This window comes from Nerophis ophidion, linkage group LG10 (genome assembly GCF_033978795.1).
Source record: "Nerophis ophidion isolate RoL-2023_Sa linkage group LG10, RoL_Noph_v1.0, whole genome shotgun sequence".
NCBI classification, from domain to species: domain Eukaryota; kingdom Metazoa; phylum Chordata; class Actinopteri; order Syngnathiformes; family Syngnathidae; genus Nerophis; species Nerophis ophidion.
Window position 1 is genome coordinate 21,835,625 of NC_084620.1, and position 16,774 is coordinate 21,852,398.

Below are 16,774 nucleotides of genomic sequence, written 5' to 3' on the forward strand. Positions count from 1 at the left end.
ACCTACATTTAATACACCACTGTTTATAATAATTCAGTTCTTGGCAAAATTATTCACCAAAAAGTTGTCTTAATTTTCATACATTAAAATCAAACTTAAAATCAAACTTTATTTATATCTATTTGTATACATAGGCAAGTGGCAACACAAATTGCTTTACAGGGGAAAAAAGAAAGAAATTAAGAAAACACACACATACTATAATATTAAGCAAGTGATAGTAGTAATAATTGTTATGTACGTGAGGACTGGAAGAGGACGACACCATGAAAGACTTAATCTTACCAAGTTTATTGTAACCTTTGATGATTGTGTGGGATGTGTATGGTACTCTAAGTGTTAGTCGCAGGGTTAAGTGTAAAGTTAACCATGTGAATAAAACAAGAGGATGTTGTACATGCGTGTTGAATGAAACCTTCGTCTGGTCAAGGAGGGGTAGGCACAAGGAAGATCCGGGGACAGGCAGGAGGTCGAGGGCTGGCGGCAAGCAAACAAGGTCAGAGTCCAGGCGAGTGATCGAGGATCAAGGGAGGCAACTGCAAGGAGGACAAGGGACAAGTCAATGAGGCAAAAGGCAAAAGACAAAAGGAGGCGAGGACAATGAGAGGGAAGCCAGAAGCGTATATGCTTACTACAAGAGTTAACGACGTTCCGGCGCAGGATCCAAGGAGTGACTGGATTTTATACTGTCCTTCTGGTTACTGCCAGCTACTCTGATGACAGGCATCCTGCAGCTGCGGCGAAGCGTGGGCGTGGTGCAGGGGTGTGTACTGGCATGCTGTCAGAAGGAGTGTGGGAATCAGCTGGGGGAGAATCCTGGGTTCGAATCCGCGCCGTGACCAATAATAGCAATAGATAAAAAAGAAAATAACATGATATAATAATAAAAAAACAAAAAAGTACAAGAGTTTAAAATGATCAGTAAAGAGCACAAATAAAACAGTGACTCTGTAACCTTTTTAGAAAATAAGTAATAATAAAATCAACGGTCTCTGCAGTCCTGAGGCTCTTTGACAAGCTATCCCACAGATGGGGGCTAAAGTGCCTAAATGTCGCCTCACCGTTGATTTTTGTTCTGGTATTTGGTAAAGCTAAAAGGACAGTGCCAGAGGATCTCAGGATTAGCCAGGGTTGATACGGAAAAAGCAGGCCAAATAAAAAAGAAGGTGCAAGGCCATTCAGACGTTTAAAAACTTATAGAACTTTAAAATCGACCCTGAAGCGGATGGGGTGCCGATGCAGCAACTTTAAAACTGGTGTAATGTGCTCACACCCCTGGTTATTTTTGGGAAAACCAGAAACCTCCGTGTTGGCCTGAGAGAGAAACCGGCGGACTCTGGCCATGTTTTTAAGACGATAAAAAAACAATTTTTGTAATATTCTTAATGTGTAGGACATAAGTCAGCTTGAAGTAAGAAATCCTGCCTATTGTCTTGGTTTTAGTCACTATCTGTTCTAGTAAGATCAAACATACAGCAGTGACACAGATGAATTGAGTACATTTCCAAAATAGGCCACTAGTGGTGAGTATAAGGAAAGGCAAGGTAAAGATAGAGACAGACAAGTCTTTTTACAAGTTTGGAGTGCTGCACGGACAGACAACTCTTACTCGGTAGGAATGTTACAAAAGTCCTGTGTAAAAAATATCGCCAATGGAGGAAATATGGACAGCTTTTATTGTGGATTGAACTTTCGAAGTATCGAAGTATCCTGTTAGATTCGCTCGACATCCATTGCTTTCCTCCTCTCTAAGGTTCTCATAGTCATCATTGTCACCGACGTCCCACTGGGTCATTATTGTCACCAATGTCCCACTGGGTGTGAGTTTTCCTTGCCCTTATGTGGGCCTACCGAGGATGTCGTGGTGGTTTGTGCAGCCCTTTGAGACACTAGTGATTTAGGGCTATATAAGTAAACATTGATTGATTGATTGATTGAGCTTTTTTTTTTTTTTTTCATAATACAGACCCACATAAAATGCACACACATGGCTCTGATTGTAAACACACAGATCGATATACAGACACACACATTAACACACAGACACGTGAATTGGATCACAGACAAATTGGACTACACACTTGTAAATAATTTTGCTACAATAATACTTCCATAGGGGGCACTTTTGCTGCTTTTTTCACCATGACAGGGTGGGAATTTCAGATGTGGGGACAACAATGTCCATGCATCAAGGACGTTAGGCTTTGATTGATTGATTGATTGATTGATTGATTGATTGATTGATTGATTGATTGATTGATTGATTGATTAATAATTGTATTAGTAGATTGCACAGTTCAGTACATATTCCGTACAATTGACCAATAAATGGTAACACCCGAATAAGTTTTTCAACTTGTTTAAGTCGGGCTCCACGTTAATCAATTCATGGTACAAATATATACTATCAACATAATACAGTCATCACACAGGTTAATCATCATAGTGTATACAATGAATTATTTACATTATTTACAATCCGGGGGGAGGGACGAGGAGCTTTGGTTGATATCAGTACTTCAGTCATCAACAATTGCATCAACAGAGAAATGGACATTGAAACAGTGTAGGTCTTACTTGGTAGGATATGTACAGCCAGCAGAGAACATAGTGAGTTCAGATAGCATAAGAACAAGTATATACGATTGAAGTACATTTGATTATTTACATTTGATTATTCATATTCCGGGGAGATGGGATGTGAATGGAGGGGGTATTAGTAAAGGGTTGAAGTTGCCTGGAGGTGTTGTTTTAGAGCGGTTTTGAAGGAACATAGAGATGCACTTACTTTTACACCTGTTGGGAGTGCATTCCACACTGATGTGGCATAGAAAGAGAATGAGTTAAGACCTTTGTTAGATCGGAATCTGGGTTTAATGTGGCTGAACAAATACTGCGTCAGAATAACACTCAGAATTAGCAATGCTGCTTTAATGGCTTCTCAACAGGAGAACGTAATCATTTTGACATGAACGAGCCCCTCTATTGTCTTTGGGGCTCTAATTATCTGATGTCTAGCCATGGGACTTTTGACTTTCAAATGCAAAATGCTTTATTGGCAGTGCGAGAAGACAAGGGCACAGAGTTGCTTAAGTGTGACGGAATTATACGCTTAATGGCGGCTTTAAACCTGGCGATTTAAGCCAAGCGATAAACCAAAGAGAGAGCGTTCAAATTTTAAAGAAAGCCCCCATGGGATTGGTGGTCCATTACGTAACGCCGGCCAACAATGGTATTATGATGACGGTGTAATCTCCCTCCATGCATTTGTGACTGGTTGTCTTACATGAGGATTTGCTCTGTAGATGAAATGAATGGTGCTCATTCATGTGCACAATTAGGGCTTGTCCAGGCCGCAAACCTCGCACGGCATTTTTGACCTTTGACCCAGCAGTTAGTTAAGTCAAGGTTTGTGACATCTCTGGGGTTTACTTTTGGAAGCCGACTGGTACTTTAAAAAGTAGTTTGTGCACGTTCCAAATCTGTGCTGTGATGCGTTAAAGAAAATGCAGTGGCGGCGGCACAGTGCAAGAGGGTTTCCCAGGTCACATGACCAAATCCCAGTGGCAAGGTTTATTTTCAGCTCATGCTCAGTAATCACAATGCACTGCGACCGAAATGATTTTCCCTAAAATGAACTCTCAATTCAGAGATGTACTGTTTGATCACACTGATCAATTAAAGCAGTGGCTCGCAAATCGGGGTATGCGTACCTCTGGGGGTACTTGAAGGTATGCCAAGGGGTACGTGAGATTTTTTTTTTAATATTCTAAAAATAGCAAACAATTCCAAAATCCTTTATGAATATATTTATTGAATAATTCTTCAACAAAATATGATTGTAAGTTCATAAACTGTGAAAAGAAATGCAACAATGCAATATTCAGTGTTGACAGCCAGATTTTTTTGTGGACATGATTGATATGGATTTCTTTTTTTGTGAAGAAATGTTTAGAAATAAGTTCATGAACCCAGATGGATCTCTATCACAATCCCCAAAGAGGGCACTTTAAGTTGATGATTACTTCTATGTGTAGAAATCTTTATTTTTAATTGAATCACTTGGGGCGGCATAGCTCGGTTGGTAGAGTGTCCGTGCCAGCAACTTGAGGGTTGCAGGTTCAATTCCCGCTTCTGCCATTCTAGTCACTGCCGTTGTGTCCTTGGGCAAGGCACTTTACCCACCTGCTCCCAGTGCCACCCACACTGGTTTAAATGTAACTTAGATATTGGGTTTCACTATGTAAAGCGCTTTGAGTCACTAGAGAAAAGCGCTATATAAACATAATTCACTTCACTTCACTTGTTTATTTTTCAACAAGTTTTTAGTTATTTTTATATCTTTATTTCCAAATAGTTCAAGAAAGACCACTACAAATGAGCAATATTTTGCACTGTTATACAATTTAATAAATCAGAAACTGATGACATTGTGCTGTATTTTACTTCTTTATCTCCTTTTTTCCACCAAAAATGCTTTGCTCTGATTAGGGGGTACTTGAATTTAAAAAAATGTTCACAGGGTGTACATCACTGAAAAGAAGTTTGAGAACCACTGAATTAAAGCATCAATTAGTAATTAGATTATAACCCTTACTTGCCTATCAATCTTGATAGTTTATTTTAATTTGTAGGGCTGCAACGATTCATCAGCATCCTTGACAAAAATTGATAGTAAAAATTGTGGACAATAGTTGGTGACGTCATTGCTCGTGTTTTTCCAGGCAAAAAAAACAGAAATCGTCACGAAGAGAAAAATGGAGGTGGTCAAAAGCTTTGCCTGTATTTTGAATTCCAGCTGTAGTGAAACTTGATGCCTCTTGTCTCTGTGCAGGTGCTGACGTAGATGACGTCACTAGGACGGGACATGACAGGTCGCAAGGGGATGGACCATAACGGGACCACGGCTGTGGAAGCCAATGAAAAAGCCTTGCCTCCGCACTGACCTGGCGCCCCCGCAGAGGACCGCCCACCCTCTACAGCGCCCTCAGCACCCTCATCCATGTTCTCCTTTCACATGGTCAGAGAAGCTCCTTTTGTATTTTTTATAACGTCTGCGTGTCGCTTCAGTCAACCGGCTTTGGACTCCGCTGCCTTTTGATGATCACGTCATCAGCAGCCATGTTTTTATTTGTAGTTGCTAGCAAAGAAGAGAGAAAAAGGTCCGTCATGGCCGACTGGTGCTTGATGGGCCTTGCCCTCTTCAGCCTGGCCTTCAGTCAAAAAGTGGACCCGTCCAAGCACCCTGTGGTCACCACCAACTACGGCAAACTGCGAGGAATAAAGAAGGACCTCAACAACGAAATCCTGGGCCCGGTGGAGCAATACTTGGGCGTGCCCTACGCCACCGCCCCAATCGGCGACCGCCGCTTTCAGCCGCCCGAAGCCCCGGGCTCGTGGCAGGAGATCCGCAATGCCACCCAGTTTGCACCCGTTTGCCCCCAAAACGTGCACGGGGTGCTGCCGGAGATCATGCTGCCCGTGTGGTTCACAGACAACCTGGACGTGGCGGCGGGCTACATCCAGAACCAGAGCGAGGACTGCCTCTATCTCAACGTCTATGTGCCGACCGAGGATGGTGAGTGCAGGCTGGGTGGGAGGAGCTATGGCTGACTCTGTGCTAAGCCCCGCCTCTATCAGTCACACCAAGCATGCTACACACCGGCATTCATTGAAGTCTAAGTGGTGATTGGCCAGTCGCTCTTAAAGGGGAGGGGCTTAGCAAATTGTCTGCTAAATCTTTTTTCTAGTCCTTCTGTTCTTTCAAAATCCTGCAAGTATTCCTGAATCAATTTTTTCTACAGATGCCGTACGTGGACACAAGTATTGAGTCAATAATTAATCAAGTGGTTATTTCTTCTTTTTAACATAAACCTTTAGCCGATACTTTGTTTCTGACTTTTGGGAATATTTTACGGAAGGTGTTTTTGTTTCTGTTCCCCTGCAGTGCACTAATCAGGTTGCATTCATGTTTGGGAGGGTTTGGTGTGGAAGAATCAATACTTTTGTCCATACAAATGCTTTGGGAAAAACTAAAAAAGTGCACTATTATTGTCATTATATGCCTGATCTGTGTGCTTTTGTTGAAATGCAGTTTTTGAAGCTTGTGGACATGTATGTCTGTGGGACACTGTGTGTGTGAGAGAGAGAGAGAAAAAGAGACTTTATCCATGTCGTCTGTGATTCTCCTTTCCTCTTGATGTTTCTTTTTCCAGTTGAGACCAGCTGCATTTAGTCAAAGGTGTCGTCTTCTTCCTCACACACTTTTGTTCAGTTTTTTTTAGCTTTTCGCAGCTTGACACCCCCCTCCCTCCTTTCTCTTTGCACATCGTCATCATTGCTGCTTATAGCTCCTCAGCCACATATAGGACTTGACGTCTGGAGTCTTTTTCACTGGTTTGAAATCATGTGTTTGTTAGCTCCTTGTTTTTCCGGGGCAGCTAAAAGTGCATAAAAAAAGGTGCGATTGCATACACGATAAAAAGGTGAAGTGTGAATTTTTCATTATTTAAAATTTTTTTTTTTTTTACATAAGTCCATTTGTGCACTATTTTTTAGTGCATAAACGGGCCACTTTTGTGGATTTTTACTTGCATTATTTTTTTTTACCAGCTTTTAACAATATTACATTGAAATGTGTTTTTTTTTTCACTTTTTTATGAACCCGATGATATTGTTGTTGAATTAAAACCCCCTCTTCCCTGTGTGTATGAGCAACAGCCAAGCTTGTTTTGCAAAAGGGTCAGGCATTAGGACCCAGGGGATCCTATTAGGCCTTCACGCAGACTGGGAGGGGCTCAGACGACGCCCCACTCCTGGAGATGATGTCTCATAAATCATAGTGAGTGGTTTTCATCTGGCTCCTGCAGAGTCACTCCAGATCGATGGACGCATGGAAGGGGTGGGGGCGCTAAGGGAACGTGGTCGTTCACTGGCAGCCTCCAGCTTGCACACAAACCACATTCTCCTAGCTTGCAGACTTATGCTGGGAAGTCGACGACCACAAGAAAGTATAATATGCGAGTCGTCCTCGTTTCTTTTTTTTTTTAATCATCGCTTACCCGATAACGTCAGACATTAAAGTGATGTATCACTTTTGTAAATTCTGTTTTGCTCGTGCAAAAAGATGGACCCCCCTCTCTAGCAGACTGGGGTTTAACCCTCCTAAGTGCTTACAAAGCGCCAATTAGGCCACCGGGTTCTACTTAATTAGCTCTGACCGAGGAGAGTTTACGCCTGCTCTGCCAGGCGGATCCTCCAGGATGTGAACTTCTCACCTCAGCAGCCTCGTTAACGCCAGGCTTCTTAAGGGCGTGCACGCTCGTGATTATTCCATCCCTAGCGCCATCTATCTCTGTGATGCATCAGTCACCATCTGGCCATCTTGCGATATTTCAATCTCCTTTAAAGATTCATCAGGAGCGGCTCGATGCTAACGCCGTAATGCAGGCCGATAGCCTCGCTGCTGCTGCACCGAGATGTTTCAAGAAATGAAAAAGGGGGAAAAAACTAATAGATGAATAATAGAAGGAGCACACCGAAGGTGCCAGCTTGCTGCAATAAAAAAGGGATGTGTAACTGCTGATGCAAAAAAAAAAACATCTCTTTATTGTCCCGCTCATCTTTTCTCTTCTTGTCAGCTTAGCCTTCTTCGCTTTAAAGGGAAAAAATGCACAAAAGGCAAGAATAGATCTGCATCGATCTGCAGAATGCGTATCTATATATGGTACACATCTAATAATAATACACCTGTTCTCTTTGTGTTACTTGCTAATGCTAAAAGCACAAAATAAAACGATTGTTTTAGGGCAAAAAGTTTATTTTATAACACTTTATCCTGTTGACACCCTCTCAAACTAAATATTTCAGTGTGGAAGCAGAACAATGATGATTTTAATCAACATTTAAAACCATTTTTGTGGTTTAAACCAGTAGTTATGTGCACAGGAGCACAATTAATCGGACTAAAAAATGCTTCATGTAAACATGTCATTCGGAATATTTTGACCCGATCACACTCGTTCGGATCAAAATTTAATTCCGATCGAGGCGTATGGTTGATGCCAATATTTATTCAGATTGTAGCGCATGAAAACACAACTGCCTAAATTTAGGTCAAAGTTATTTTTACTGAGCATGTCTTTTTTGTCCGCTATACTTCGGGGGTGGAGTGAGGACTGAATTTAATAGTCTTGGACTGAAACGATTGTCTTGCTGCCGTCTTCCCCAATTCAACATGTACAGAAGTAGCGTTATATAATGTTGACTTTCTTGATTTTAAACCCAGACTAGCAAAAACGAAAGTATCGTCTGGAGTGTCGAGGTTAGCGGCGCCTCTTCAAGTTCGCGGCAGTCTCAAAGTTCAACTACTGCTGCCACCATGTTTCACATTAGTCCGTTATATTCCCAACCTTAAAGAGTGGACGGTTAGAGCAGTATAGATGCTCACTTGTACTTTATTGGCAACTTCAATGCAGTTACAATTCCAGGTGACTCACTCACACTAGCCCGCTCACTTCCTGTATCCTGTGTCTCACTCTAAACGTTCCCCCCTGCAACATGTAAACTTGCTGCAACCTGCACATATCGCAACATGGAGGGCACAGAACAGCTCCATTTCAAAAAGAGAGGTAAAACAAAAATAGCGAACAGAAAGAAAAATGTACAATTAAATTATGTGACAACGTCGGACAAGCCAAAATGCACAGATCCATGTTTGTTTACAGTAGAAGTCACTGCTTCTTCTTTTTTCACTTCCTTTTTCTGGCATGTGCTGTGCATGTCAAATAAAATATTTCAATTTAAAGTGTGATTCGCAAAAATGCACGTCAAAATCGCGTCAGTCATGGTCAGCCGATACCAATTCAGATACCGATCTCATGTATTAACTGTACATTTTTCACTCGATTTATGGTGAGTGCCATTGACAATTTAACAATATCAGCACAATATCTAAACTTCCTTTTTCTCTTAAATTACATACAATAGTCAATAGTACACGATTACAAATAAAAATCACCGACTATCTGGGTAATTATTCACTGAATTTGTATACATAAACAAAAAAAATATTTTGAGGAAATACAATTCTTAATATCGATCATAAACTGATACTAAACTTAGAATCAACACCACTAATTTTGGATGGATCCTCCCTCTTTTGTGTCGGGTACTGACCGTGACAATGTTGACAAACCAACAGTTGTTATATTATCTTCTCTCTGGACTCTTATTAATCTGATTGTTCATTTCCTGTTAATATCTGCTTACTTTCTACTGTAACGTTGTTATATGTGCACTTGCTAAACTTTACTAAATACCTCTATCTTGTGTTGTTTTATCGAGCTTAGCTATTGGCATGTCTGCCCATGCTTGCTCTTAGTGTTCAGCCTCGTCCTCCAATGATAATAGTAGGTGATGATGATACTATATTAAAGAATACAGTTTATTTGCCGCAATGGTGGTGATTATTATTAACTTATGGAGTGGCTCCACATTTTGTATTAAGATCAGTGATGGGTAAGCTACTTTGAAAAAGTAGTAAGCTAAGCTACAAGTTACTCTTGATCAAATGTAGCTAAGCTACTAGTGACGCTATCCCCAGAGAATTGTAGCAAGGTACATTACTTGCTTCACGGCAAAAGTAGCATGCTACATGATATAAATGTATAACTTAATGTACAACTTTCCACCGAACAAGAGAAAAATGCTCTGTTTTATTGTTGATTAAGATAAACACGAGCTAGAAACATGCCCTTTTTCTGGCTTTTAAACATTTCTTTTAAATTGCGTACCATTTACAAATACGAGGGAAGAACACAGGAAACAAGTTAAATAAAAGGCAGTGACACAATAATAATGATTGATAAACGTCATAATATATATTCTAATGGAGACTTTTCAGCACAGGATAAATCACTGTTTTAACAAAAACCACAGTGGCAAAAAGACAATAACCTGGCAAGAGGAACAAAATATTTGTTTACCAAAAAAAGACATTAGAGAGGAACTGCACACTTATGACGGATGTTTTTTATTTTTTATTTTTTTTTAATGCATTCTAACTTGTACAATGTTTGTAAATAAAAGTCTGCTTAAAAAAAAGCCAATGGGAGGTCGTTAATTCCGGCCATAAAATACAACAAACAACAATCCAAACAGCGCCAACAATACTCCATTTACATTTTGTGACCTGAATATTAACTAAGTATTAGTTATATTGTTATTCAGTTAAAGTTAAAGTATCAATGATTGTCACACACCCACACACACTAGGTGTGGTGAAATCTGTCCTCTGCATTTGACCCATCCTCTTGTTCACCCCCTGGGAGTTGAGGGAAGCAGTGGGCAGCCACGGTATCGCGCCCGAGAATCATTTTTATAAGTGCTAACGCAGACAAACTATAGCGGCGATGTGATCACCAGTTTATACTGCTATGTTTACATCATCGAGTAGTCTGCTGTTTCCTTGCTTCCCTGCTCGTAGAAGTTTACTGTAGATCATTAATCATGCGTCTCACCTGGATCGAAGGATTTATTCCGACAAGTTGGTACACTTTGACATCCAGTTTAACCCGGGAATGGCGAAAGCTACACGAAAAGACGCATGATTCCACCTCCTTTTTTTTTGCGAGTATAATAAGTAATTCTTTATCTAAATGTTAATATAACAAGATGCTATCAATTGGCATCCAAATGACAGCAGACATTTGTACAGTAAGTGATGTTTTATGTTTATTGGCTCTCATAAAGTCTGCAGGGAGTAATCAGTGATGTTGTTGAAAAAAAGCGAACGTGATGCGATTTTGAAATTATTGCGCTGTGTATTCTTAAAGTGATCAAAATATGTAAATATTACATTTTATTCTAAATGAGCTTGTTATTACATGACATATATACTCACATCATGTATATAAAACCTTAATGGGGGTGTTTGGATGTTTTTTTTAAGGCTTTATAGGCAGAATAGAGCAGCTCCTGTAGGCTCCATTGCAAGCATACTTTTGATCACATTTAAATAATAGTTAGAATGCATAAAACAAAAATACATCCGTCGTCATGACTTTTATAATGATTGTGAACAATGAGCAAAATTCCCAAAAAAGTGCACTTTCCCTTTAACAAACTCTTTTCTTACATGAATAGAAATTGATAAAACTTACTATTTTTATAGTAAACATTATTTCATGACTGTGGAACAGAGTCAAACAAAATGAAATTCCTCCCCAATTTCTACATTTTAAGTTCTTATAGAGGTAATAATGTAACTGAGAGTGTACATATGGAACCAAATGGCCCCAATAAGGGTCCATGACTAATAACTGGCATTTAGCAGGGGAGATCCTACACCCCACTGTATGTATTTATTTTAGTGTGGCTTTTTCTTTGGCCCCCCCCCGGTAATGTTATTCATTTTCTCTCCCTACATTAAATGAAAATAGCATCTATCTATAGCAGTGGTTCTTAACCAGGGTTCGATCGAACCCTAGAGGTTCGGTGAGTCGACCTCAGGGGTTCGCCGGAGATCAAAACACACCTGACTCTTTGTGTAAATACAAACTTGTCCCTGTTGGCATATTACGGATACGGCAACAGCTGACTGATTTTTCAGGTGTGTAATATGTTGTGAGTTTATGCACTGTCTTAGTTTTGTTGTTTGAACAAGGTGATGTTCATGCACGGTTGATTTTGTGCACCAGTAAAAAAAATATGGTAACACTTTAGTATGGGGAACATATTCACCATTAATTATTTGCTTATTAACATGCAAATTAGTAAGATATTGGTTCTTAATTAGTCATTAAGTACTAATTCATGCCTTATTCGGCATGGCCTTACTATAACCCTAACCCTGACACTAACCAAATAACTAACATATTCTATTACTTAGAATGTGTTTCCCTAGTGCCAAATAACTCTAAATTAAGTCTTTGTTACTTAGAATATGTTATCCTATACTAAAGTGTTACCAAAAACATACAACATTTTATTTTTCACTAAAGAAGGGTTCAGTGAATGCGCATATGAAACTGGTGGGGTTCGGTACCTCCAACAGGGTTAAGAACCACTGATCTATAGCTTGACATAAAAACAATGTCTTACGTGTTGTTTGGGAGCAATTGCTAAAAGTAATGTACAGTAAAACTTTGAACTCAACTCACCTTAATGTGTGTTCTTAAATGTGTGTTCCACCTCTTCTATGTCGAGAGCAGTTTTGATTTTTGCTTTCGAGGTAAAATACTACAATGAATGTTTTGGGCATTGTTTTATCCAATGCATATTTCTGTCCAAATGTGGCCAAGTAGACACATTGTGGGTTTCTTGGACGTCGTCCGCATCGCTAAAAGAACATCTAAGGGAGGGAATCCCTCTGCCATCTTCCACTAGGCTTTTTTTTTTCACTTTTTTTAATCTCCGACTCCCTCGTCGTCATTTGGGATGTGCGTGTCTGTTTTGATTTCCCTTCCTGGTTTGATGACCCGCCCTGTCTTGCTTCTGATTGACTTGTGGTTTGAGTGTCAGCCCTGAGATCGGTAGGTCGTGAATTCAAACCCTGGCCGAGTCATACCAAAGACTATAAAAATGGGACCCATTACCTTGCTGCTTAGCACTCAGCATTAAGGGTTGGAATTGGGGGTTAAATCGCCAAAAAATGTTCCTGGGCGCGGCCACTGCTGCTGCTCAATGCTCCTTTCACCTCCCAGGGGGTGAAATAGGGGATGGGTCAAATGCAGAGGACACATTTCACCACACCTAGTGTGTGTGACTATTTAACTTTACTGTCCTTAATGTTTTGTCCTAATCTTAACCAATCGTGACTCATCATAGTAAACCAACCAATCATCATGGATTTCTTCAGTATTTTTTGTCCCCTGCACCTGGAGTTGCAGTCTGTTATTTTGTTTGTTAAATTTCTCTTCTCTCTGTCTCTCTTCTTATGTAGCTTGCAGCTTTGTAGCTAAGCTACTCACTACATAGCTCTAAAAATAGCTAAGCTACGGAATAGTGACACTTCTGCCAAGCTTCTCATTATCATTAATTTTTTTTATTCCTTTCATGAAAATGCATATATACAAGACAGGTACAGTTCACACTTTCATTGTTTTATTGTTTCTTATACATTTCCATGATGAGAAGAAAGGTGCTGATGAAAGAATAATATTCTTATATTTTTCTGCCCCCTTTTTTAACACAAATTATTTGAGATGACTTTGTCACTGTTCCCTCCACCAACCCTCGAACTCCAACATATTTTTATTTTTCGTTTAAGCATTTTCAAAATGACACGTCCAATCAAAATCAAAAATCAGTTTGATATAATGCCAGTAGTCTCTTTGTGTAACTCTTTTTAAATGAAATAATATTCCTGCAACTTTTGAAGTCTTTCTTTAGAGAATTCCATGCTTTCACACCAGCTACTGGGAAATGTCGTTAAGTTCATTAGCTTTGCCACATGTAGAGAGCTACTGCTTAACACTGATGGAGACACATAATTAGCTGCTCGCTATTCAGCTGGGCTGCGATGAGGTGGCGACTTGTCCAGGGTGTACCCCGCCTTCTGCCCGATTGTAGCTGAGATAGGCGCCAGCGCCCCCCGCGACCCCAAAAGGGAATAAGCGGTAGAAAATGGATGGATGGATATTCAGCTGGGGAACTAAAAATGAACAGTGTCAGCTCGTCGGGATCGGCCATTGTGATCGGCATTAAAAGATATTAATCAGCAATGGAGATCACATACTTTTTCAAGAAAATTTGTGGCACATTCCTATAATTTATCTTTTGAAGATGATCACTTTTTGAACATATGTCTCTAAGACGAACATCACCACTTCTTTGGAAAACACACTTCATAAACCTAATGTAGGTCACAACATTAGATACACCTGCACACACTCCGATTAATACAGAGCTGCATTAAAAAAAAAGCCGATTTTACCAGCATTTATCTAACTGCATGTTACTGTCATTAACGTTTTTGTGTGCCTGTATGCGGAGTAAAACTCTGGAACAACCTGGACTTACAACACAGGCAATGCCAAACTATTATAGACACATCGGGTCATTCAAATATAGAGATGAGGGTCATTCATTTGACCTGCTGTTGTATTCTGTCTCATAGTGTTAACATGTGCTCAATGTTTTCTTACCATTTTTACTATGTTGTCTATTACCCTTGTGGGTGTATTCATTCTTCCTACATTTTTGATACAAATTAGTGTTACAGTGTAATAAATATTGTTACCTATGGTCAGGGACGTGCACATGATTATAGAGGGGCAGGGGCTCAAAGTCAGAAAAGGGCAGGACGTTTTTTTTTGGTCCTTTACATAATATGGAAATTAATACAAAATTAAATTTGCTAATAGGAAGCTAACTACTTAGCTGTGTGTCCTTTGTAGGTAAAAGTGATTGCCATTTATTTTGTGTCAACAAAATTTTGTCATAATGAATTAATTCACATTATCAAAGGCTTTGAAGACATGAAAAGCAACAAAACTGTGGTTTATTATTAGCCTATTTATTGTTAAAGATAAGCACTTTAATATTGAACATTGAACAGTGCAACATGAATTTCGAAAAATAAATAAATAAATAAATACCCAAATGGAAAAAACTTCAATGTGAAAATCTGTCCTTCTTCCCTTAACTTGATTAAAACACCATCAAGTTGTAACTTATGGTCTTTCTCACTTAATGCTCAGACTAAACAACTGAAACGCAATACAACTTTATATCTAAACCTCTACTGTGAGAGAAATGTGATCCGCCGTAAACACAGTGCATTTTATTTTGAAAATTAACCCTGTGTTTTATTTTGTATTTTGTACACTACTTCCTGTCCCGCACGATCCGCTCTGCTCTGTGCGGAATAGATGTGCCGTGCTCAATTGATGCGCTGTGCTCTGACGTCCGGCAAAAACAAAAGCTGACACATTGAATAATAGAATAATACAGCGTTTGTCTGAAATATTACCCATATTAGATGCTGAATAAGTGGACAGCGACTAGACCATAACTCACAGGTTCAAGTTGCTACACTGTCACGTCTCCTCAGGCCGCAGTTGGCTCTCTCTCCTCTCCTTCTCTCACTCACTCACTCGCCCCCTCTCTCTCTCTCTGGCAGAAGCGCAGGCTCAAACAACCCGGTATTACAAGAAAACGTGGAGTTTTTGTACTGTTGTTTTTTTTGTTTTATTTTTGTTTTTTTTACATCCCTAACAGGAATGTATTAATGTTGTTTAAAGAAAATAAAAAAAAAACACACACACACAGGCAGAGGGCACTTTTTAAGACGAGGCAAAAAAGGGCAGGGTCTCAAGCACCCATAGGGCTCTATGTGTGCACGTGCCAGCCTATGGTAATGCCACCATGATACAACATTTGTATTATAATCCTTAAAAAAGTAACAGTGAAACTCAATGTATTTTTCACTGAATGGAGAATTGGGCTTAGTATTAAATAAATTAGCTTCTTCTCACTCCCTTTAAGGCATAACTGGATCAATATGCTAACATACTGTACATTACCTTTTGCATTATAAGAATTGATTTTATTATGTTGTCTACATTGTACTTTTTTTATGTAATTACCTAAAATAAATTCATAAATGAAAAAAATATTTAAATGTATTGAGCACATGTCAAGATTAGATTAAAATAATACCCTATCCATCCATCCATCCATTTTCTACCATGTATTCCCTCCAGGGTTGCGGGGGGCGGTGGAGCCTATCTCCGCTACAATCGGGCGGAAGGTGGGGTATACCCTTGACAAGTCGCCACCTCATCGCAGGGCCAACACAGATAGACAGACAACATTCACACTCACACTCACACACATATCCTACCTTTTTATAGTGTTTCCTCAAACCAAGGGAGGAGCTCGCCGCCTACTGACTTACAGCTTTTCTTAACACCCAAATAAGTACATCCACCTCACTGTGATGTCACAACGTGGCCCCACTTCAAAACAAAGAGTTCAGAAGCACTCAAAACTGGCGTGCAAGCTCACGCCCAAATGCATGAACCTTCTAATGTGATACTTTGACATTGTATCTAATATCAGAAATGACAAAATTCAGCAAAGTCCCCTTAAAGGCAAAAAACGAACTGTATTTGTATTTATTAAACACAATAATAAATGCCTGTTTTCTTCTAATCACAGTAGGTTATCTGGTATTTCCATAGCAGATCCTATTGATTCATCGTGAGAACAGTCTTATTTCAATTTTTCCTTTTCCTTGCGCCATCTGGAATGGTTGAGTCGTCCCCAAGCAATGTCAGTTATGAGCTGTACCTCCCTCATGTTGACTTATTAGACGTTGCTGCTTGTGGTGTAATAAAAGGTTTAGCAGTACAGGGCAGTATGTTGATAGCATAGTGCTTCTTATGCGAAAAGAAGTAGAAAAGCCATATTTGGTGATGAATGCATTGCTTCGAAGCCAGGAATGGAAGTTTCAAACAAAGATACGATTTTTTTCAGCGTCCACTACGAGGCGGAACTTTAGAATCGCTGACTGCTGAGCTGGCGTAGCCTGTGTGGACTTTTGAAGTTTATTAAAAATGTGCCCAGAAAGCACCTCCGTGAGGTGTGTGTATGTTTTCTAGGCAGGTCAGGAAGGCAATGAAGAGCGTTTTCCCGTGAGACAATTCGATTAGTTGAGGAAATAAATCCACAAACTGTCCCCCATGTCCTCAGCACCTCATTATAGGGAGAGGTCCATTTAGTTGTGAGAAACCTTCTCATCTCCCGTCTATCTTCCTGCATTATGCCA

General features: G+C 39.8%; 1 protein-coding gene across 2 annotated transcripts in view; it reads left to right on the plus strand.

Annotated features, from left to right (window-relative positions):
* Window positions 1–16,774, plus strand: part of LOC133560381 (neuroligin-2-like) — a 384,294-nt gene that overhangs the window by 180,632 nt on the left and 186,888 nt on the right. For both annotated transcript variants that reach the window (XM_061912840.1, XM_061912841.1), the window contains exon 2: window positions 4,835–5,578. In XM_061912840.1, coding sequence (XP_061768824.1) covers window positions 5,101–5,578 — 478 coding nt within the window. In that variant the 5' untranslated portion in view covers window positions 4,835–5,100. The remainder of the gene's footprint in view (window positions 1–4,834; window positions 5,579–16,774) is intronic.